Source organism: Sipha flava, unplaced genomic scaffold (assembly GCF_003268045.1).
Source record: "Sipha flava isolate LNK unplaced genomic scaffold, YSA_version1 133_pilon_pilon, whole genome shotgun sequence".
NCBI lineage: Eukaryota > Metazoa > Arthropoda > Insecta > Hemiptera > Aphididae > Sipha > Sipha flava.
The window spans coordinates 115,889-142,671 of record NW_020271759.1 but is presented as its reverse complement, the minus strand read 5'-3'; the positions used below and the strand labels follow the sequence as shown (position 1 = coordinate 142,671).

Genomic DNA, 26,783 nt, shown 5'->3' with positions numbered 1-26,783 from the left:
TATATATATATATATATATATATATATATATAATGATATATATTCATTATTGTGTTATTTTTACACGTAAGAACCCATAAAAAGATTCCACTCTTAACATAACATAATAATTACAATATATTACCTTGTGCATTAAAATAATTTTAAATAATAATCTCGATGAAGTGAGGGTCACTATGATTTCATTCTTATGAAAGCAGAATATATGCGCGCGTGTGTGTGTATGTGTTATTTTAAAAAAAATATTATACCTCGTTAAAATGTATTAAACATACAAAGTTTTAAGCCATAACAATATTAAACATAATTGTCATTAAAGTTTACGAAATATATTCGTTAATCATATTAACTCGTAAATATTATAAGAATGATAATAATGACAGTTCTATATTATAATAAGTTAATATTAACTATATATGATTACAAGGTTAATAAAATAATTACAAATCGTTACTATATAATACGAGTAAATCAAGTCCAAGAAACCATAAAGTTATTTTCTAATATAATTTACGAAAGTAAAACAATTAATCGAACAATATTTACTTAGTAAAATTGTTTGTACTAAAATAATCATAAAGCATGAAAACGAAATTTGAATCCTGTTAAATATAATTTTGAAACCATGAATTATTTTAAATATCGGTTTAAAAGAAATGTTTTCATTTTTCATTTAGTTTGAAAATATAATTTAAGATAATCAAATTAGTAGCTAATAAATTAAAATTAATAGTATAATATTATTTATAGTATAACAATAAGCAATTTCGTAGTTATGATTTTAAAGAAAACAAATAGTGATAACAATATAAATTAATTCAGTAAATAAAGCACAAATTAACAATAAATTAAGTGCTTATTATGAAAATAATTAAAGGTCCAGTTTAAAACTACCAACCAATGTTCAAAAAATTATATGATTTTTTAAGTAAAATACGAATTAACACAAACAAATAAAAAATTCAAGGTACTGAACAACCGCATTAATATATTTATGTATGTTTGTATGTGTGTGAATATAAGTATTTCCTCGTCTAAAACAATTGTTTGAAACTAATTGTATTCGGATATAATATATTATAACATATATAGGTAGTTCTATAAATCACATAAAAAACAACTGTTGTAACAATACTCCAATACTCGGGACAAAATTAAATACTTATTCCACAAAAAGCATTATTAATAATTGTAGAATTGATTATTTTTACAATAAGATAAACGTAAAATAAATCTAAAAAATTTCAAACATACACATTAAATATTATATTTAAAACAATAGTACATACATGTATTATTGTTATAAATTAATTTTCAAATCGCCAGAAGTGTATAAAGTACAATATTAAAAAAAAAACATACAACTACATAATATGCATGTATATTTTCAATTCAAAAGCTTAACTAATTTAATTTATAAAATATAGCTTACAAAATATGAAATAAAACACTAAATTTATTTTATACGCAAGTACAGAAATTATTGAATTTGGAAGGAAAAATAATACTTTAGTTAAATTAAATTGATTGTTAAAAATTAAAATTAATTTTACTGTATTATTTATCACTGAATATCAAAAAGTTTTTAGTCAATTGCTTAGATACACATTTTAATTTTATTTTCTTTACATGACGTTAATGTGATTCAGATAGTAAAATTTAATTTCCCAATCAATTTTAATAAATAATTAAATTCTTCTTCGTATTTTAAATAAAGTTTCGAAGAAAAGTCAAGTACATTGAAAACTATCTAAGACATGAAATTACAAGAGACTAGAGAAATTATCAGTTTAATTTTTAACAGAACTAAATTAAAATTATATTTAATACAGAATTTCTTTTTTGACAGGTTTTCTTTGATTACTTAAAAAATTAAAAAAATAAAGATTGTTTATTCAATAAACTTACAATAGATACCTACACAAAGTAACAATGCAAGGTAATTTTTCCTTTGCTTAATAATAATATATAAATATTAAAGAAAAATTAACATTTATCTTATATTTAAATTACTGTTATTTAGTGTTTAAAGGAATGATTAATCGGGTTAATAATAATTAGTTTACTCTATTTGCCGAAAAGTAGTTAATTTTTTTATTTGAGGATTCAGTTAGGTGACCTCTATATATAGTACCAACTAACGACGGCGAATAACATAATTGTGGTTTAACTATAAATTTATAACAGTATCCAAAACATAGGTTTAATACAACAATGAATGTACAGTCTCTAAGTCTATATAACATTTGAAATTTTATATATGTGGACTAAAAACGGTACCTCAATGCAGTTTACCGCGGTAAAAGTCATAGTATAAACAGATGCTTAGCGAAAATATTAGGTCAATCGTCCTGGGAATTTAGATTATGTATTATTACACAAATAACGAAATCGTTCAAGTAAGACCGTTAGATAAATTTTCATACCTAGCTACAAGTGTTAAAGGCCAGTACAATTTGTTTTAAAACAAAAGAACATCTCATGACTTCTTGTAATGGAAATTAAAACAAATTATAAAATACAATAACAGATCTTATATCATCACGAATATAATATAATACGTCGGATCAGTATTCCTCTAGGCGATAAAAGTAAAAGCTCTACCCGAGATGTCGAAAGAATTAGTTCGTGCGTAAATGAAAGTGGTATTTGTGTGCCAAAATAAACGATTGCACGGAGAGAAAAATTGTACCGTAATATCTTCCGCAAAAGTATGATTAACATTAATCAGGCAAATTTACGAAAATAATAATAACCCTCGAGAGAATGGCTTCATTGAAAAAAAAACTGTATCACAATGAGAACGTGACAAAACCGGTCGGGTGAAAGGCATTTTTCTTACGTGTTCCGAGTTTGATCGAAAATGCATTCGCACTAATAAATATAAAATATTGTTATTATTTTCGTAGACAATTAAACGAACTAAAAATATTTACTTCCGGCCAATAAAATTGAAATCATCATCAACGGTCAAGAATGATAAAATGTTTTTTAAGATAAAACTCCCACGCACACACCTACATTTGCCGTAGTCTAACGGTATTGGTCACTATTTTTAAGTATGCAAAAACGCAGACAAAAACACGTGGCACTGAACCACATATTTTTTAGATGTAATTTTTTACTGTTTGCATGCATCTAAATAATTGTAATGTACTGAACTCGAATACAATATTAGAAATACGTGAGAATCATTTTTTAATAGTATACTAAAAATTTGATTACACTAAATAATTTATTATGTTTGATATCACATAAACTTGAACAATTTTATGACAAAATTTATTTTTGTACGTATATTATTGACATATACATTAAGTATTATCAATATTTACTATTTACGTAACATAATATAAATTGTGAATATAGATAATTTGAGACAAAAAAATATTGAATAGACGTATTTCAGAGAAAACTATTATCTTTAAAAAGTTTAAATAAGACTATATAGTCAATAGTGCGTATAAGTCAACTAAAAAGATAATGTGAGAATAACATGAGTAACGGGTAAAATAAAAAATGTAATCAGGGATTTTAGAATAATAAAATAAGCTTAAAAACAAGAACCGTTTTATTTTAAGAGTAACGTACAGACAAGTTAGAGAGAACTATACTAATCTAGTAGAAATTACAAAACAAAAAAATACAATTCAATAAAATTAAATTTTAAATACTAATTGATCCAATCACATATTAATTATTTTTTAGGCTGATAAATGATATCCAGTACCAATTGAATACAAGGGCTCCAAAATAACAAAACATTTATGCTAGCTTGTGATCATGAATACAAAAATTAAAATTTATTAATTCATGATTTGTAATTTAGAAATTCGCAATTTCTTCTAACTAAGCTAGGTGATTACATTTTATTAATTAAGATTAGATTGTTCTGTGATTTTCATTGAAAATACCCTATGATTAAAAAATAATATTCAAAACTTTATTTTTAATAAAAAACTTAATTTTCATCTAATTTTACGAAGACAACATTTCAAATAAAAAAAAATACCGGAATTGATGATTAACAAGATTACAACAAACTTGATTAGTCGTGTCTATAAGCTAATTAATGACGAATTAAATTAAGATTATTCAAAATAAACGGTTAAAAGTTTATTATTTATAAATTTTATACTACCTATTACATAAATTAATAATAAAATTAATCATGACTTTTGAAATTATAATATATTTGGAAAAAGAATAAAATAAAAAATGTTATTTATTGTTTGTCATATTTATAAATATATTTAACATTAAACTAGGCTTTAATTAAATCATAAAAGCATAGTACTTTAATATTATAATTTTTATTTATTATAAATGTGTTAAGTTAATTATAAGACTATTAAATACCATATAACTATCTCAAGAATTAAAATTAAAATTAATTGTTAGAACTTTGGAACGTTAAACTTTGAACATAAATTCTACACTAAAATTCAATAAACTATACAAAATATTATTATTGAAATTGTACTTCGGTAATAACTATTGATAACTAGAAACTGACTATTTAATTCTAAACAAGTACCCAAAATAAAACAAAATTATACATTTTAAAATATTTATTGAAATAATAATATACCAACTTAACAATAGTTGTTTTCTAAAATTAAATTTCTAGAAACAGAAAAATATTAATTTTATATAATTCTGCAAATTTAAATTCACCAAATATTAAACTATTGAAATGGTAGAGCAAGAAACTTTTCAGTAAACAACTGGATTATAAACATTAAATATACTTTATATTTTCTTGCGAAACATTAGATAGTTTAACCACAGAATATTTAACTAGAATACCTAGAATACCTAACGAAATTAAGATTGTATGAAATAAACCTGTAATAACAGGTTATATTAATTTTAGAAAATTGACAGTTTTTTTTATTTATAAAAATATTTAAACTAACCAACTACAAAATTAGAGTCATCAAAAAGTAATTATAAGAACCCACAGCAGAAAGTCTAGTAGAAGAGGTTCAACGTAACGTTATTATTACAAATTTGGTCAAAGTCTATCTGTACCGCAAACCCAGTTTTAAAATTGCACGGTTAACTAAACGCACGTATTTTATCATAAAGTACTTCCCATAATCGGTTTTATTATAATTATTATTAGGCAGTCGTTATTATCGATACGACTAATGGATACGAGTGTTTTGACCTCGCATAGAAAATATGTACAAAGAGTAAACAAATAGATTTAAATATTATTGTTAACACATAGGAAAAAACATGCCAACCATTTTAGGTACATACTGCAGTCTCTCATAATTTTAACAGTCGGAAGTTGATGGATACACTCACGACAATTGCAGTTATTCAACGATTCACATGACAATAATAATAAAAAAATACCGGTATTATACGTTCTCGACGACTTACAATGCATCTAATTATCATGTCAGATTTTACATGTTATAGACATAATAATTATAACAGATTTATTAGATTTTTATGTCCTGAATGCCAAAGAGAAATCGAAAAAACCTGATACTGATCGACTTTTGAAATGCCATGAAAGTAGCCACGTATAAATAAAAAGGTGTAGAGTATAATACTATAAAATGTCATAACGATGTCAGTACAATATGATAAATATGTAATGTATATATAAAACTAAATAGGTACCTTCGACGAGCAACTGTTCGTCGTCTTCTCGGACGGAGTGCCGCGGCGGTGGCAGCAAATCGTGATGACCGAAATGCAACCACCTGGCCAACGGCCGTCCGTCGTCATCGCTGCCGCAGCAAAACTCGTCGTCGTACTCTAAACACTCGACGGAATCGCGTTCAATTTGGCCCTCCACGATAGACAGGTTTAGCCCAAGACCAACGGGATAAGGACCGAAAACATCACTGGATATATGTGGCGATCAACAGACGACGGTTCATCATCACACGCGACGCACACAGATGATGATCACGTTACACTATTTCTCTTTCTTTCAATAAACAATAACACATCACACAAAAGACCATGCACATGAGAATAAGAGTAATATTTTTGAAAAGCTCTAAGTCTGAAGAAAAAATAAAGATTATCAAGAAAAAGTATGAACTGTAAAAACGTGTATATATATATATATATATTGACGTGTTAGACAACTTGTTTCACTTGATTCAACACCTTTTCAAAAAAAACTATAAAAAAACAATATTTAATGAAAATGGACAAGTGACAAAAAATTTAAATCAATAATAAGTAAAGAATTTCAATTATCTAAGAAAACAACAACAATGATAATCCAAGACACGTGAAACATAAAGCCATGATGGGCAGTCATACGATGCATAGGGCGAGATGTTACTAACTTCGCTCTTAGTCAAAAACTAGTTCAACATATGCAATTTCTTAGGCAATTGCATACAAGTTTGTACTGCGTATCATACATGGTGAAATTACAACAAATTTGGGTAAAAACCGTGTCATGTCACTGGGGTCGACGTTTTAATAATACATTATCAAATGCAACCGCACGAAAGTGGAATTTTTATTTCTAATAATTTGCACATTGCTTATAATATTATACTCATTTCTGTTTTTAAACCTAATGTACCTACATATTAGTATGGTTCAATTCTTTCACGAGGTGATAATTTACAAAAATTAGAAACTTGCAGCGTGTTGATTCACTTACACTCATAAACAATACACACTTAGCGATGTTTAATTGCCATCACGGGTTAGTAATTTTGAACCCAAATACAATACTTTGGGCCATCACGCAGGATTCATTTATTATATTATTCGTGAATTATGAGAAGCGAAGAGCTCTACGAGAAACTAAAAAAAACTCGAGCATTTAACTTAATAAGCGTAAAATTGATGTTTGAAACGTCTCAATTATCATGTCCTTGTAACTACAATATAAAAAAAAGCGCCCTTGAAGGAAAAACAGGAACACTTTTTTCCACTCTTAAATATATCACCATACAAGGTTTCACACTAAACACAAAAATAGAATAACGTTTTTGTGTTATTATAGATGACGACAAGACGATGTCACATTACATAGAAGAACATCATCTGTCACTGATATATAAAGAAAAAATAATCAATATGGAAAAGTGATTCTACAAACTTCTAGTTGAAAAATAAAGATTTATAATAAAAAACAATAAGTAGATACTAACAGCATATATGAAAACAATTATTTTTTTAACATACTGCGATAAAAAAAGTTTTAAACGATATTCGGGACAAGGTTTTTAATGATTCGCATGATCAATAAATTTGTGATGGAAGTAGAAGCTAATTTTGTTAACAAAACAATTCAAATACCTATACCAGGATTTATAGACAAAAAAATATATTAGAAGAACATATCAATATGTAGGTTTATTTTTAAGCATAATTATATCTTAACATAAAAATTACCTTGTAATACTTATAATCACAACTCACAATAGATATTATTCAAAAAAAAAATGAGTATGAAATTAAAAAAATAGTTATAATAAAAAATTATTGACTGCATGTTGAGGATTGATGAAAAATAAACCTTAACAGAAAAGAGTATATATATCAATCATACATTTTAAGTGTTCATAATACAAGTTCATGATTATTACATTTACATATAATATGCATAACGATAATATCTGGGTCGCTTTTTGAACATATTTTTTTAATAGTCAACATTCATTCAAATAACACAACAATTAATTATTAACTACCAGTATAAATCATAGAAAAAAAAACAAGTGCTTTACCATAAATATGAAATGACAAACTTTTAAAAAATTTAATAAAACAAACCATTTTAGACCTCTGAGCTTTTCAAAATGTAAATGAATTAATTACAAAATATTATAATCAAATAATAGGTAAACAATTAATGTTGTATATTTATATTTATTTCATATAAAAACATACTAAAGACGTTTTCCACGAGATTACGTCAAATTGCTTCACAGGCAGCACAATATACGAATTAATAACACATTTATCGTTTTCAAATAAAACAAAATATAGAAAAATCCTGTTTGCATGAAACACTGTTTAAAAGAAGATGAATTAAATTAGACATATTTTTTAAAAATTGCATACGAAAATATCAATCACGCAATACTAAAACACGAAAATAACACTATGAATGGGCGTGCAAGACTGAGTGGTATAATATCACAAATTCACACCGTATCCAGTGTTGTGTATCACAACAGCGCAACTCGTCGGAAAAGCGCTGTAGTTGTAACGCACCCGAACTATTTTCAATATCATACAATGATAGTATTATCATTTTTGATACGGTGTATATTGTGTGATCCGTCTATTAATTCAAAGATGTCCACAAAATAAGTAATAGTTTGTCACATAATAAAATTTTTTTTTTATTAATATCTAATAAAAACGTCAAGCTGTGTTGTACAAAAACGTTCACAGAGACGTATTGATATTCAAAATGGTTTATTTAAGTATCGTAGAAAACCAATAAACAACACGTTGAAAAAAATGTTATTAGAATAACTGACCTTCGAAAAAAGTTAAGTCATAATCTTCTTAATTATATTAAACGATTAAAGATAGATGTTAAATTGACTATGAAATCCTTTGGACAACTATAGTAGAGTAAGACTTTGGTAATAATAAATTGAAGAAACCGTAAAAATAAGTTTACGATACTAATACATTATAAGTGCTTAATTTGGTGATAAAAAATTCAAAGATTCGTTATCTGAAAAGCCTAACCCGCGGTCCACAAAAGTATTATATGTGACCGGTTACAATTTTTAAAAAAAAAAAAAAATTATTAAATACGAATTTTATAATTTGAATAATTTATTAATTTTATTCTCGAATATTTTCAAAGAGAAATTTTATAATTTAATATCAATATGACCCGTTCACTTAAAAGCATACTGATCAAATTTATGTGCAACTATAAATCTGTAATCTTTTCAATAGTCAATAAACTATATGAGTCTAAATGGACATATATATTGTAACCTAATATGTGTAACAAAATTATATTATCAGATTAATATTGACATTTGTACTTTCATATTTGGTAGCCCACTTGAAGATAATTGTTTACAAAAATAACCCGCCGGGGAAGAAAGGTTAGGCATCACTGAGCTACCTATATGAATGACCATGGTATAATACTGGCTACATTGAGAAAAATTAAGCTAGTTGAGTTCATTACAAAGCTATTTAAACCCATTCATAATTTAAGAATGTTCATAAAACTGAAATTTATGAAATGAACTCACACATCCTAAATATATTATAATCTAATAAAATTGGTAAATGATAAAAAAGTATATAAATCGAATTGAATGTTTTGCGTATAAAATTGTAAGTTCACAATTAAACACGTACTCACAACTACATGTACGTATACATACGTTTAAGGCGCATAACTAATTGTAACATATAAAGATCTTATTTAATTAGTCATAAATTACGTTGAATATATTATAAACGATAATTAAATAAAGAATAGTTGTATTAAATAAAATTTAAGTAAATTAATAAAAATTCTAATTTGAAATAAAAGCTATAAACTATAAATATTATCCCAACATAATATACTTAGATAATATAGCATAATTAAAACTATAAAAATGACAATAGGTTAATATGATAAGGGTCTATTGTCATAGTTAACGACTAAAAGCTAATAATAAAAATAATGCTCTTTAAACGACCACCATACAATTACATTTACAAATTATGCTTGGGTATCATGTAAAAATAAATTAATAGAATCGTAATCACGTCTTTTGCTGACATTATTTCGTACATAGAAAATACACATAAATATAAATCGCATTGACTATTTTTAACAATACTTTTTTTGTGAGTTTTTCTTGATAATAATTCAGATAAAACAAAATTTAATAAATTATATAAATAAATTGGGATAAATATACCATAGAAATTAAAAGTTTCAAATGTACATTTTTATTCCAAATTATTCATACTGAATCATGATAAACGAATAGAAGTATCCCACTTTAATTGTTTCTTAAAAACAAGCTTTTTTACAGTCGCAGTAATTTGAAACTCAATTGACAAAGAACACGAAACAAGTGACTGATGAGATAAATATAGTAATGGTTTGAATAATATTTATATATATATATATGATAATTTATGTTTACACGTGAATCGATATTAAAAAGGTGAAGGTTAGAATTCAAAATGTATACATACCTAGTTTTAGTATTAAATCATTTTAAATTTATATCATATTTATGACTACTGTATTTTCTATTTTTATCAGATAATAAGATAATAATTAAGGGAAAATTTTACAAATTATAATGAAAACTTAAATAATCTAACGTTATAAAATATATTCTTATTTAGATTCAATATTTCCAGCAGTACAATAATTAATTTAACTGTGTAGGAAGTATGATACAATATTAAAATCTGATTCATATTTTATAGTCCTTGAGGTGTATGGAAAGTGTGCACAATAATTTCGACATTGAAAAAACCCATACTACGATGTTTTAAAATATGTTGTAGTTCTACAATAAACTCAAAAGTTTAGTAGAAATTTTAAAACTATATTAATTTGCGTACATTTTTATAAAAATAATATTTTAAATTTTCATACACATAATAGCCATGTCGTTATTAAAACTAAACATTTTAAATACGATATACTCTATTACTTAATTAAAAATTATTTTTTAGTTTTAATTAACTAATTGCTACCTACAGTAATTCGCAATAATGCTTAAGAGTAAATCATTGTACGAAAATTTAAATTGCGGAACACAATTAGTACCTCTATTAAGCTCGGGTAATATCATTCGAACTCTCGGCGGTTTTTCAGAAGAAAATCTTGGGTCTACAGGTGTCTTGGCTTGCACGGTTGGTGACATTAAGTGATAAATGCATTTAGGCGATTCGCCTTGTGTTTCCAGCGTACTCGAACTGACCACCAAGTTTTCGCAGAAATTCTCTTCGCATCTTGACTCGGACTTCGTTTGACAAACATTTCGAAAATCACCCGTTCGTTTTTCGTTTATCGGCGTTAACTGTATACGGTCGATATCCTCGTGGTCATCACGGATACTCATTTCATTATAATTTACGGATATTTATCACATTTCGTCACAATTATTAATCCTAAATTAAAGTCGAGTTTGAACAATTTCATAAAACACATTTCTGGAAGATAGTGAATCAATTCTTATTTTACAAATTAATCCGATTTAGTTATCTATATTTATTTATATATACGTACATACATAAATACATAAAAAAATGCCTGATAAGTGAAATGGTCATTTGTACAGCGTGGTTAAAATTGGTAACCGCACATCATAATCATGTCAGATAAGTAAAACAGTCATTCTCTGTATAGCAAAGCTAAACTCTAAATTCTGATAATTAGACACATTCCAAAATATTGCATTTACATTCATTTTACCTACTAAAATGTTTAAAATATTTCTTTCAAACAGTTATCTCAATGCACGTCTTCAAAGGAAAAACATTTTATATCATAATAAGATGTGTAGTTTTCAACTCACGTGTTACAACATTACTATGCATGACTAACCAATTCTACTATGCTCGTACTTCATTCAATATGTATTCATCTTCTAACTCACATATAGTTAATACATGGGTTAGGTCAAATCGAAACGTATACTTGATGCAATACACTAAAGACAAATCTAAGAATGATCACCTCGTTATATATATTTCGATTTCAAATCATCTAACACGACTAAAATGCTTGAAGTCAAATAATGGTACCTAATGACTGATTGGTAATTTACATTTTCTCAATAGCTAGTAATTTATACGGAAAATAACGAAGTACACAATGCCAAGATGAAAATTCGACTAAAATAATACAAACTAACTCGCACTACTTAAATTTTACCAGATATCATATTATAGTTTTACTGTGAAATTATGACAATTTCGTAATATGTATTTTATTAAAATAATTATTTAGTAAAGAGATAAAAAATGAGTCACTATCCACCATGAATATAAATAAACAATTAATATGAAATATAATATACCTAGTCAAAATTATATTATGCCGTATCATCCACAGTATAAATTATGTCACAAAACACATTTTAATCACAATTAATCGTAGTTAATGAACATAATATGATAGGAAAAAACACAAGAATGTCAAGACGAGAAACACAACAAACTAACAATGATGAAATACACAACACGTTAATACGCGGTCGACTAAAGAGCCGGAGAAAATCGCGGTGGCATCATGCCACAGCGAGTAAAGCCCAGCCCGTAGCATAGCAGTGGTGTTGACAGTACAATAATTATTGTACTCACAAGATTACTATCCCGTTAAAACCGTGCACATACGTCATGTACATCACACATAAATGCTTTTAGCTATCTGCGTACAGTGTATAGGCATTAGCCAACTAACTCGGCATAAAAATGATGCACCAATGCACACAATGTAAAAAAAGTCGGATTATATTTAACGTCATTCCGTACAAAAAAAAAAAAAAAATGATTTGTACACGGACGAAAATCATATGCGAAATAATCATATTGCAACAATCTTTTATTGCCCAAACATGTGGTCATTTTTTCTGTTTGAATCAATAAAATATTTTTGATTGGTATTCCGATCACTTTCGATATGGCCTATCTACGTGTTACAACAATTACTAAACCAAATTATGTTACTCGTTAATATAAAGACAATTTATTTTAAATGTAGGTTATTTAATATTAAAAATGAAATGTTAAACAATAGCAATCTCTTAATGAATTTATCGCAATGAAAACAAATATTGATTTATGAGTTCATAAATTCATAAATAATATTAATATACACTTTAAATTATTGCTAAGAAACAATTTTAGCGAAAATTAAAAATAAAATTTATTAATTTGATTTAATTTATTCATAATAGATCGATATTTTTTTATTTACAATACCAATTTCATTATATTATTAATTACCATTATAATACATAACAAAAAATCTAAAATAATTAATACCTAATTATTATTACATTATTTTAATGAATAAAAACAACAATACAATTTAATAAAAAAAACTTATACGAGGTACGAAATAAAAATTGAAACAAAATCAACACATAATACCTAAGTAGCTTCTAGGGAAATATAATATGTATTTTAAAACAATGTATGGTAACACTTCTTATAACTCAATAGCATCATCAAATATCAACAGCCTCATAAATAGGAAGTGCAGGTGGCTAACAAAACATTCTATTACTTGGGGTGAATAACAAACACTAGATGAGGGAAAGATATTAGATTCTGTGTTACAATTTTGAATTCCAATTTTATACTGCTTCTTTCAAAATACATTATATAAATACTACATCTTGAAGACCAAGAGACAAACAGTTATAAAATCATGAAACTGAGGTATCTAGAAATTTGCTTTTGTCCTATGGGGATTGGGATTCACAAAATTATCAGAGGATGTTTTATAGTTTACAGTTTAATTTAATAGAAAGAAAATTTCAGTAGTCTGTATCCAATGTTGAAAGAATGATTTTTGCAACCAATACACATTATATATAATGCAAATTACTCATAAGTTCTTCAAAGAAATGAAAAATATGTACTATTTTCCAAACAAAAAATGTTAGTATAACCTAGGATATTGTATTGGAGAAATTCATAAACATAATTTTAAACAAATTGTATAGGCAGGTAACAGTAAAAAATTGCACAACAACATTTTATGGGATAGACTTTAATGGGATGTCATACATGCAATGTCAGTATCATAATGACATTTCAATGTTATGACTAGAGCCCCAGTTTTTATGCAAAAAATATTGTCGAATATGCACATATTTATAGACATGAAAATTCAAAAATATGCAAAAAAATTCTTTATTAAGGGGTAAAAACTCATTACAAATACATTATATAGTATAAGCTATAAAAAATTATTATTATTTACAAATTAGGGAACAAGGGAACAATTATTAATCAATTATATAAATTCAGAATTAACAGAAAAAAAAAAATATTTTTTTGGAATGAATACCAACATGAAGTAACAAAATATGATTTCAGATATTTAAAATGAAGTTTTTACAGATGTCATATAGCATAGATTTAAGCTTAGAAAAACTTTTTTCTAAGTCACAAAACACTATTAGTGAAATATAAAACAAGATATATCTTCAGCATAAGCAGAAATTTGGTGAAATTAGTGGGAGGGCTGAGCATTATTTGCTTATTACACCTATAGGTACCCCTGTACACAATTATTCATTTCAACAAGGCAATTTACAAAAAGTTTGACAATTTGACATACTCAACAATTTAACCAAAAAAACAATTAGGTGCCTTATCTTAAACATTTTTGGAGTTGGTATTCTAAACAGAAATTATTAATTAATTAAATTAAAAAACCAATGCAGGTATTATTACATATTATTAATGTTACATGAATTATGATCGTTCCAAGTCATGACAGTAAATTTGTAAAATCTTACGAATTTGATTTAATTTTTATCACAGAATATTTTTTTTTAATTCAATTATTACAAATGCCTTTTACAATTATAATAATTATTGTATTTTTAGTTACTTAACAATTTTTAGGGCTAGGGGGGCTAAGATCTGTACTTTGCATTTCTGTGGGGGGGGGGCCAAATCCCCCCCAGCCCCCCCCCCCCCGATTTCCGCCTATGATCTTCAGGTAACAACTCTACAATGTCTTCATTTTTGTCACTTTTCTCTGCTTAATATTCTACAAATTGTTTTAATTTGAGAATATCTTAGCATTTTGAGTAATACTTGTGATAGTTTATGTTTAGCTAATTCTATTCCTATTTCTCTTTTTTTTTTTTTTTTATAGATACATTTAAAATATTTTTTATTCATTATTTATAAAATACATATTTTTTATGCATTTTTATAGAAATATGAAATATATTGTCATTTTTAATCAATTATGCATAGGAATCTACACTGCAAAACATCAAAATTTATAATCAAAATTATTCTAGGGGAATTATAAAAGTATATACATTTGCATAAATATCCGGGCCCTAGTTATGAATTATAATTATACTATAAATATTACATTTTTATATGTATGTTCTTGTGTCTCATAAAGAAAAATAAAAAAATGTATTAATGTCATTTAAGCAAACTAATTGTGATATTATATAATTATAGAAATTGTAATTATTTAGTATTTTTACTCCAGTGAATTTAATAGAACTCAAACATTAAAATCAATTTAAATATATTGATCAATTATTAAATTGCAATGTTTGATAAAAAACAACATATACATCAATTTTATTATAATTATTATTATTTAATATACAGTAAGTTACCGTTATAATGAATACCTATACAACAAAAAGTCTCGTTATAACGAAAGTCATAGAAATTCCCAACCCAAAAGCTATTAAATCAATGTTAAGTAAATCTCAATATACCGAAATTATTGATTTATAAAAATCCCAATACAACAAAAAATTTGTACAAGGGAATGTATATTTTCTCTTCTTAATTTAATCTAAAGATAACAAGCATACAATTTTATGAAATTATGTACCAAACTTCATATTTACAAACAATTACCTACTACAAAATTATTTACTTTCTATTAAAACAGCAAACCCTGTTCAAAAGAAAATTGACGATTATCTATAGTAAAGTTTTTTTTTGTCATAAATTATTGACATTTGAAAAATTTATTTGTACATATTTAAATTATATGTTTTTAATTTTTTTTTTTATTCAAATTTTTGAAATTTTTTTACAACAAAATTTCCGTTATAATGAAAAAAAACTAAATATCTTGGGGTTCGTTGTAACGGTAATTTACTGTATTCTATTTTTGCAATAATAAATAACCTCTAATAATTACTAAAAATATACATCATACTATTTATTTAACAAATTCCCTTCTTCGGTATTAAAAAGTTAAGGAATAAAAAATACAACTAGCAAAATAACTATAGTAGGTAATATATTTATACTTTTATTTTTTAAGAAAGTAATAGTTACTTCAAAATAATGAATTAAAAAAAATGTTAAATAATAAGGTATTCATTTAAAATTATATAATACATACTTTAATTTATAGTTAAAATTCATTATAATTAAATTATGTAATATATTTATAAGATGTAATTATTTAAAGTACATAACTTTATATAAATGCACTAATTTGGACCTCATTTATATTTTTCATATTTTGGACAATTAAGGATTTATTTATTTAAAATTTATTTTGATGATATATTTTATGAAATAAAGTGTACATAATTCAACATGTACACTACATATAATACATTCAATTAATAATATAAAATAAAATTATTATAATATAGTTTACTGATATATATTACTACCATAGAATACATATGCTATAAAGAAACTGAAAAAAATATATTATGCTTATGTGAAAGGTAAAAACATCGTAATTAACAGTTTTTTTTAACATGAATATAGATTATTTAAATGGTTCTTAACCAGTGGTCTGTGATCTTCAAGAGCCTACAATACTAATGGTAGGGGTCTACTATGCTATTGTCTTCCTCAGTATTACACACAAACCATATGTATTATTAAAGTATATAAAAAAAAGTAGTAATTGAAATGTGAATTTTACTGTAATATCAAGGGCCAATTTAAAGATCTTTTTTACAGAGGTCCATGTGCCACAAAAGGTTAAGAACTGCTAATTTAATTTATAAAAAAAGAGTGATGATTATACTAACTTTTTTCTTCTGAATTATTTGAAATCTTTCCATGGAAATTTTCTAGTATAAATTGTATTAATAATTATGAAATTAATTACTCTAAAATTATATTTATCTATTAAGCTATTATAAAATATATAAGTGTGAATGTGCTTGTGTAAATAAACTATTTATATGTAAAAGATCAATTAATTCAGATCTCAGCTCAGATTAGCATGAAATATAGCTTAAAGAGATATGACTATATAAGTTGAATTTAAAATAGGAATACAATTTAAAAACTAAACATTTCTAGAATAAAAATATCATAAATTTATTAAATTAATACAAAACTCAAGTTCTAATAATCTAATTTCTCTAATGTTTTAAAATACAGTTAGTGTCTTTTAGTACATAAGTTAATAATATAAATACTAAATATCTGAGAAAATATATGATTCATTTGACCAATACCATACAAATTTTATATTGTATTTTAACCATAATGATTTATTTGACACATTAATTTAAATAAAATGCATTATTTCAGTTTTTCATAGAGTAGGAAAATATTTCAACTGACTTAATATTACTTAATTAATATTAAATAAATGACAATAGTTATAGAGATAATATATATATATAAATACCTAATAATAAAATATTGTAAAAATATATTTTGACTTTTGTAGCTGGAGAAGCCAATATCAAAATTTTAACATTTTTTGACTATATGTTAGTTATGATAATTTTATATATAAATCTAAATAATTAAAAAATATTAATAATCTAACTTAATTTTTTCTATGCGATTTTTAAATTTACTGAATGAATAAAATCCACTATTAAGGACGGCACTTTCTTACACTAATACCCAGCAAATATGTTAATGCGCTAAACAATGATACAGTAACTCATCACTTAAAAGTCTTAATATATAAGAGATCAAATACTTCATTAATATAATTTTTATAAATGGATGATATTTATTTCAGTAAGTTATTATTTTAACTTAAGAAGTCATTCAAACACAAAGTAAAAACAATAAAATTAAGCAAATAACAAATAGTTATGTTAAATGAAAACGTTAAATTAAAGAAAAAACTTAATAATACATTTTATATTTTAATCTATTTTTTCATTTCTAACATTCAGTCCTTAACTGATTAAAAAAATTGTTAATAAAACAACTGTAATCTACATATATAAATAATAAATAAAATATAGAGTTGATGACAAAAAACTAAACTATGAAATAAAAATGAGAAAATTATTTACAAATAATATTCCATTGAAAATAACCAAAATGGTAAGTAATAAAAATAACCGTGTAAGTATTAATATAAATAGAATGTTTTATTCTTCATATCAAAAGAGTAACCCTAGTCCAAACTGTTTTCAATAATACATTATCAAAAAATTGTAAATACTCACGAAAATAGTTTAGAGTTTCACGGATGTATTCTTTTGAAAGACTCGCTGTGTCAATATCGTCTTCATTCAATGCTGGACTTGGGATATACCAATCTTTATTTTCATAACCTAAAATTTTATAAAATATTTATAAAAATCAGAATACTTCATCAATAAATATTAACATTTATAAGGAAATTTGGTAAAATAATTATATTGAAATTGTACGTAAGTATATTTTATCAGATTTTTAATCAAATACGTAATATCTTGATTTTTACCGGTAAACTGTGTTAAAGTATCTGCTCTCAATTTGTATTGTGGTATAGTTTCTTCCAGTAAACTGATTAACTCAACTTCTGGAAGTTCATCATTGCTGCATATTTCTAAAAAAACACATTTATAGTAATATTAAAAAGTGTACAATAATAAAAAGCAACAATTTATTAAAAATAAACTGTATTACTAAAATTTCGAAAAAAAAAAAAGTTAACCTGTATATTCTAGTTAGTAATTCTAATTAATAATTACTAAAACTAAAAATTCATTTTAAAAGGATTCAATGCAAAAGCAGTAGTAATTAATCATTCAAAATTATGATGTTTGTAGACATTTTGGTTTTGGTCCAAACTCTATGACATGTCTACTACCTAGTACAAAACGACACAAGCATAAATTGTTTAACTTGAGAATTTAAATATAAATTTTAATAAATAATAGCTGTTAACTTAAAATAAAAAATTTAGTCAATGAACAATTGATTTTTTTTACTGAACGGACCTACCTGATTGCCAAGTATTTAAAATATCTTGTTGCCTTTGATCAAATTGGTTCACATTGTTTTTAAATTGTGGTCGACGTACATAATCGTCAGGCCAAGGAAACATGGCCTTAAATTTTAAAAACCTACCAATTTTTATATTACTTCAATTTGAAATAAAAAAATGTACATATGAATTGAAAATTGATATTTATATAAAAACAAACCTAGGAGTACATATTTCTTAACATGTTGTTCATGACTATCAAAATCTAATACATATTTTTAGTACAACAGTTCTGTAAACATAAAATGAAAATTAATTTATGCACACCTTGATTACGACCACACATTCTAGAGAAACATAAAGGAAGCATGATGATTTTTGAAATAATATAACTTATTTTATAAAGTATACTTTTTGTACGAAGAACTCATAAGTTTAACTACTATTCCATATGACTATATTAAAGGAAATACGGTTATGAAGTCAATGAAGTGGAAATTGTTGATCTGAATTAGTTACGGTTACAAAATGCAAGATAGTTTTCTATTATGTACTACTTCTTAGATTGCTTAATATTTACTGCTATTTTCTATCAACACCTATAGAAATTATTCACCACTTTAAGCAATTATTATGTGTTTAAATTATTAAAAATAAAAAAATTTAAATTCAAGTGATCAATTAATTTATTTGAATTGTAAATGAAACTGTTTAGGTGCCGTCAATTGCTGACAGACTGTGACGTTGTTACTTAAAATACCGGCATTAAATGCACCAGATATTTGGCAGCTGTATTTTCTGGACATAATCCAAACTAGGCGGCGACAGAATCAAAATGGTTTGTGATAGGATATTTGAATATAATACCATAAAAATATCCACAATAAACTTAAACATACATATAAGCCTATGGCATTATAGTACTTTTTATAAAATTAATAAATATTACCAGTTAAAGTATAAACACTACAGGTCTTTTTCGAGGCTTGTCTACTCAGATGAGATGACCCACGAAGCAGCGTTTTTACCCCGGAAGCCTCCAGTTTGATTATAATGTAATTCAGTTGGCCACAATTTTGCTAATATCTGAAAATAGAACAATTATTGCTATTATAATTATTAAAATAATGATACATATTATCTGTAAAATCAAGAAGATAAAATTGAAATAAAATTAATAGGGATTTAATCAAAATGTAGGTACTTTATTCATCTTTAGAAAGTTTAAGGTACACATACATTTAAACAAGAATACATCTTTAACATTCTATGTAAATTATTTGTATTACTTAATAATTAAATTTATAATATAAATATTTAGTTCTAATTTTATGAATTGCTTATAATTTTAATTGCCTTGTTTACAATAGTTGCAACTGTAGTTATAAATTATTTAGGTTGAAATGCAGACCGATAAACTTATTTATTATGTTATTCGTTTAATACTTCATGTTCCTATTAACAGTAATAATGGTCTAACATGTCTATATAAGTAGATCAATTTAATATAGTATGATTGGGGACAATAAAATTCCCCTCTTCAAATTATTATTTAAGCTGGAGGTACTAAAACAAACTAAATTCAAAAGGAAATGTTTCCTAAATTATAAACTCAAAAATGATATAATTTTTAAAAAGTGAAATAGTAAATCAATTTTTTTTGAATTAATAGCTATTTAAATTAAGATAAAATAATATAAATTAACTGAACATAGAGTATATATTATGTTTCTTTGTAATTCTCAGGCCCGGCTCAAGAGGTATGCGACATAGGCACACGCCTAGGGCGGCATTTTTCCTGGATAATTTATATATATAAAAAAAAAATATTTGATAAAATATTTACACAAAAGGGGTGGCAAAAACTAAATTTCGCCTATGTTTGCTTAAACACTTGAGCCAAGCCTGGTAATTCTGTAGTACTTCACAAATTATATTTATTATTATTTTTTTTTTATTAAGAAAAATTATTTTCATATAACTTTAAAAAATTATTCCATAAATAAGATTTTGATAGTTAAGTTAGCAGTGAAAAAATTTGAATTATATATACATTAGTATGCAGTATTATAGATACAACCATCAATTAATACTTGCATGTAAAAATCAAATTCTATATTTTACAATCATCAATATGTTTCATAAAATTATATATAATCCAATGAATAAGATTTAAGACAGTAAATACATTAAGCACTTTAAATTTTTATGATTTTATAAGTTCTTAAATTAAGATCAGACATCAATAAATATTTTTCTAGTAACTTTACATAAAAGTACCAAGTGCAATTGGTTTTATATTCCAGCAAATCTAAACAATTTTAAAAATCTAACATTGTAAATTACTCATCAACAAAGAAATTAATAAGAAATTAATTAATTGAAATAAATATTTTTATCCTTTTTATTCCTTAGACTTAATAATTTTTAATGTATGAACAATAATAACAATAATTAGAAAAAATTAATAAATAAACAAATACTAAAAATTACAATTATAATATTGACCAAGACCCAAAAAGTTATAAGCATATAGGCTAAAATGGACATTTAACCTTGAAAGTAGTAATATGTAAGCCAAGTTTATTTATGATTTAAATACTTATTTCTACAAATATTCATAATTATATAAATACTACAACAAAATACCTATATCTATAGTAATTAATTAGGTTTAAAAATAATTTGTACCAAATAAATATATGTTTTGATATCATAATAGCCGAGAAAATATCTATAGTTTATTCTAATATATTTTTGGTACATAATAAAATAAGTAATCAAACATTAACTTTTTAAATCAATAATCAAATAATTATAATGGGCTTGTTATCGCCAAAGAAATTAATGCATCAAGATTATTCTGCAGATTAAATACAATCACTAACAATTAAAATGCCAAAGAGAATCTGAACTCGTAAAAATCAAAAAGTTTTAACGTTGAATAAATAAATAAATACACAAACAACTTAAACTTTATATAAATATAAATAATCTTAAAAAAATATATAAATATCTGCATAGCAAGTTTAACATGAAATTAAAATCTAAGAAATTTAAATTATTAATTTTTGAATAAAGATAATAAAAATTAATTTAATTTCTTCAAGTTCTAAACTAGCAACTTTCAAAGGATTTATTTATCATCAATTCTCATGACAGTCATTTTTTAAATGGATACAACATAGCTATTAATAAAAAACCAGTTATAAAATCGATTATATATAAATTGAAAAGAATATCAATGTAAGTAATAGTATTATTATAATAAAAAAATATTATGTTACGACTACCTATTAAAAATACTATGGGTTCACAACACTATTAAATAATAAAAAAAATCAAAATATAATTATTCTATAGACATTAATAAATGTAGCGACATCAGTTTGAGTTTAGTATATATTTGCATTGCTTTATGAGTTACACACAAAATTAACAAATTTTATAATAAAACAATTTTTAACATAATTAAAATCATTAATTATGTGCATAAGTCAAATTATATAGCAATTAGAAAAAATTGATTTTCCTGTCTGAGTTTTCACCATTTACAACTATCATTAAAGGTGTTTACCATAGATGAAGTTTTTGTACTGAATATACAATTCCGTACTCACTAATAATATTCGTGTCCAGAAGTAATGACGACGAACTGATGATCACACATACCAAAGACGGATAACTTCGCATAATCAATTAAAACACTCAACATCGCACACCATTGTTTAACAGATACGAACAATAATGATATTTAAAACACTACTTTATTAAATAACAGTCTAACATTACACGTAACAAGATTGACTAGAGCGGTATATGTCAATGACTAATGAATCATTTTTTATAGGACTTTTGAATTCTGTCGACTCTCCAAATCATTCTAGCCTGGCAATCGAACGGAAGAGAGGAGAAACGAGAGAGTGCGAAAAATAACAAACGAGAGCGCAAAAGTGCAAAACAAAATAAACAGATAATGGTCACAGAAAAACATGCAGCTGTTTTCCTGGGAGGGCTGCTATCATTGTAGATAACGGTTATTTTTCAGTGCAACCAAACAGTTGGGTTAAATAAAAAATTTAAAAATTGAATAAAATCAATTCACAAAAAAAAAAAATGATTTATTTTAGTTTGTACAGTCGGGATATTAGCAGCATATGCGCAATATATATAATAATAATAAATAGTGCTTGAAAAATACCTAGATAAAAGATTATACTGATAAATAGAACGCAGATTTATATGCATTTGCATATTTATTATGGTTGGTCGTATGATATGCTAAGTTAGCACAAAATTTGTGTAATGGCATAACGATTTAAACAATCGAATTATTTTAGAGCATATTTTTGCATAATTAAATGTTTAACCATTTATTTTTATTATAAGGGCTTATTTTACGTTTTCAATATTACATATTTTTATGTTTTTTTTGTTTTATTTTTTTGACTTTATAATGTCATTATAATCAATTATAATTGATTTCTTTTTTTATTATAGATGAAAACTACCTACAAAATGATTTTGGTTAGTAAATACCTTTAAAACGAAGAAGAAAAAAAAGAATTTTTCTGTAAAGTTGCATAATTTTAAATGTAATTTTTTTTTATGTATTATTTTAATTAAATGTTAAAAAATAAAATTTTTTTTTGTTGCTAAATTACGATTGTATATTTTTTATTTAAATGAACTTATATACATTAAAAAAATTCTCTTAAAACGCGCTCTACTGATAAATGTATATATAAAAATTTTATTTTCAATTGTAATTTTAAAGTAACGTAGTTACTTTTTTTACTGAAAAGTAAAAAAATTTTATAACTGTTTTATATGAGTAACAAGTAAAGTAGCTTATTACTTTTTTAAAATAACTAATTATACACTGGATTTATTTATAATGATTAAGGCTCATAACTTATAACTCTAAGCGTTATATGATCTTAAAAATATTCATATAAGCGCTTAAATATGCACTAAAAATATTAAAATATGCGGAAAAAAAATATTATGTATAAAATCTAAATTTCCCTCATTAAAAAAACTTATCATGATCGCTCGTGTCGCTATATCATATAAATAAATATATAACTTATACCATATGAAGAAGAATTAGTTAATTAAAATTAATTAATTACAAATATAAATAATTAATACTATTAAATCTAATTAGGTACCTACCTGTTTGTTATTTTTAAGAAAAAATATTTTAAAGGCTACGAATTTAAAAGGATAAAAAAAAGCAAAATAGAAATTGTATTTTGAAATATGCAAAATAAAATTTCGTATTTAGCGTTTAAATTATCTAAAACAAATTTATAGCTCACATAAAATATTTAAAAAAAAAAATGCAATTACAAATTTGATATACAAATTGAAATACAAATTTAATAATATCATTGTGCTCAATTTTTATTTATTCGAAATTATTTTCTGAGACCATCCCCAATGCATTACTTTATGATTCATTCTGATTTCTAATAATTACCTAATAATTACGACGTACATCTGCATAACATATTTTATGCATGATGAATCTTATAACTATACACTTAGTAAATTAAAATGACATGCTGTAATGGCTCCAAAAAAGAACAGGGAAAACATTTTAAACGATTTTCAAATAGTATATAATAATTCGTATTAATATATTTTTCTTCAAAGACTGAGATTACTATAAAATGCTGTAGGTAATACTAATAAAATGTAAAAATTTAATTGTTTTAAAAATTATCAGTTTTTTTCATGAATTTGACATTTTTAAATTAATATTATATTAAAGACATTTTTAAAATTACACAAAAAAATATAACTTATATTTACTCTTGAACGATAATTTTTTAACGTTTATAAATTCATTAATTGTGGGCGTGCTCAAGAATTTGGTTGTAATTTATACTGTAGGGATATAAAACGAGATACAAGATATTAACAGAATAAATATCTTAAGCCAATTAAAATATCTTTAAAAAATTATAAATCTGATGTCCCTAATAGCTATAAAAAGTATATCAAAATAATTTCTGTAGTTCAACAACTATATGTGTACACAGTGGCGTTAACTTGAAAAAAATCTAGGGGTGGCAATATAATATATTTATTGTTACCAAACCCTGACACCCCTCCTCCACACCAGTTAAAACATATTTTTATTGTATGTATTTTATACAGTATATCTAATTGTTTGATTTTACATAAGTCTTTTAACTCATTTTGTGGTTTAGATTTAAATAAATTGTAGGTAGCAGGTACTAGGTACCAATATTGTTAAATAATACCTATAAGATTTCATTAATAAAAGGTGCTATTTGTACTGTTGGATTATCTGGGAGGAAGGGGGAGGGCAAAATTATACCTTTATCTCTCAAAAAATTGTCAAGGGGGCACTTGCCTCCCCACAATAACGCCACTGTGTGTACAAAATCACCTTTTTGTATATCCAACTGATCACATCTTTCAAGATAATGTGTTCATATCTTTAGAAAATGATTATTCAGTAGAAACTTTATTACCAACAATTTCTAATAATATTTAATCAACAGATGTTCAAAATTTAAATAAATCTACTTTTGAATCTCTAGTAGTTTTTGGACCCTTGGGCCACAATCACAAATTAAAAAGGATTCACGGGCCAGACAATACACAAAATTGATATGATATTCAATAACATATCTTAGTTTTGGAAATTAATGCGGGCCGTATAAAAGAGACATGTGGGTCGGATACAGCCCTCGGGCCGCCGGTTGACGACCACTGCCCTAGGCAATTGTCTAAGTTACCTAACAACAAACGACGACACTGCACATTATTTTTAGATGTTTAAATTGAAAGGTAAATTAAAATATTGTAATACAATAATAATAACAATATTAGTGTTAATATTACATTATTACCTATGTCTCACTACTCTCATTGTACAATGGTAGTCTGTAATTTTAATTTTTTTTATAAATCAACTTAAATAATTTAATATTGTTAAAATACTATTAAAATGTATTTAAAACCAACTGTTTCAATGGAGAGCCAAATGATAAATTAGTTAAATGTATTTCTGCTATAAAACATTATTTATATTGACCGGTGAAATTTGGAGCTAGTATATTACATCAATAACATATTAGTGTACATCTTGTTACCTATCTATTTCAATCGTCCTTGTTCTTTAATAGTACCTATATTATATAATTATATAAATTATACCAAACCCTAGTTATTTTATTACAATTTAAATTAAAATTATTCTTTTAATTATTATATTTTAAATTATTTTGCCTAGTCATTATTATTGCATATGCTATATTCTATTTTAACAGATATCATGATTATACCTATTTTATAAGTTTTTGTTTAAATTCCAAAATGAAATATATTGTAAATCTGTATAGAGAGAACTTAATTTTAAAATCAATATCAGCAGTTCAAGACATACTATATTTTTTTCACAAATATTCTAATTATTCAATTTAATTACATTTGCAAAATATTATGACCAATAAATAATTTAATTATTCTTAGAGATACATTTTTATAATTTTACTTCTATATCTTACAATTTTTAATACAATTCCTTCGTATTACCATAATAGTAAAAAATGTATTAAATATCAAATATATCTCAATAGTTTTATATATGTTACAGTTCAAACCCAAAATTCTTCAAAACTAATATTAACTAGTCAATACTAGTTTTCACAAATCAATTTCGTCAAAATTGATTTTAACTAGTTAGAACAACAATTAACCAGGAGTTCAATGTTGATACTAATTTTAAAATACAATTTTTTAACAAAAGTTTATCAGAAATAAGTATTATTTTTATCATTTATTTTGACAAGGCAAACTACAATGGCATAATTTGTGAAAATTGAAGATTACTTTGACCGGCCGGCGTCAAATATCAACTATCATCTATATACTTAAAAATTATATT

At 24.7% G+C, this 26,783-nt stretch overlaps 1 protein-coding gene across 8 annotated transcripts in view; it reads right to left on the bottom strand.

The window, feature by feature from the left end:
• LOC112679258 (trafficking kinesin-binding protein milt) overlaps positions 1-19,923 on the bottom strand; it is a 23,492-nt gene extending 3,569 nt beyond the window's left edge. Inside the window, exons 1-4 of one of the 8 annotated variants that reach the window (XM_025548990.1) lie at positions 19,077-19,147; positions 18,874-18,995; positions 18,371-18,475; positions 18,111-18,218 (exon numbers count right to left, since the gene is read on the bottom strand). In XM_025548990.1, the coding sequence (XP_025404775.1) occupies positions 18,111-18,218; positions 18,371-18,475; positions 18,874-18,976 (316 nt within the window). In that variant the 5' untranslated portion in view covers positions 18,977-18,995; positions 19,077-19,147. Of the gene's footprint in view, positions 1-5,640; positions 5,857-7,887; positions 8,077-10,759; positions 11,116-12,014; positions 12,207-18,110; positions 18,219-18,370; positions 18,476-18,873; positions 19,005-19,076; positions 19,148-19,805 lie in introns of those variants that run through there. The other 7 variants (XM_025548997.1, XM_025548992.1, XM_025548993.1 and 4 more) reach the window with 7 other exon arrangements.
• Positions 19,924-26,783: the final 6,860 nt, after the last annotated feature.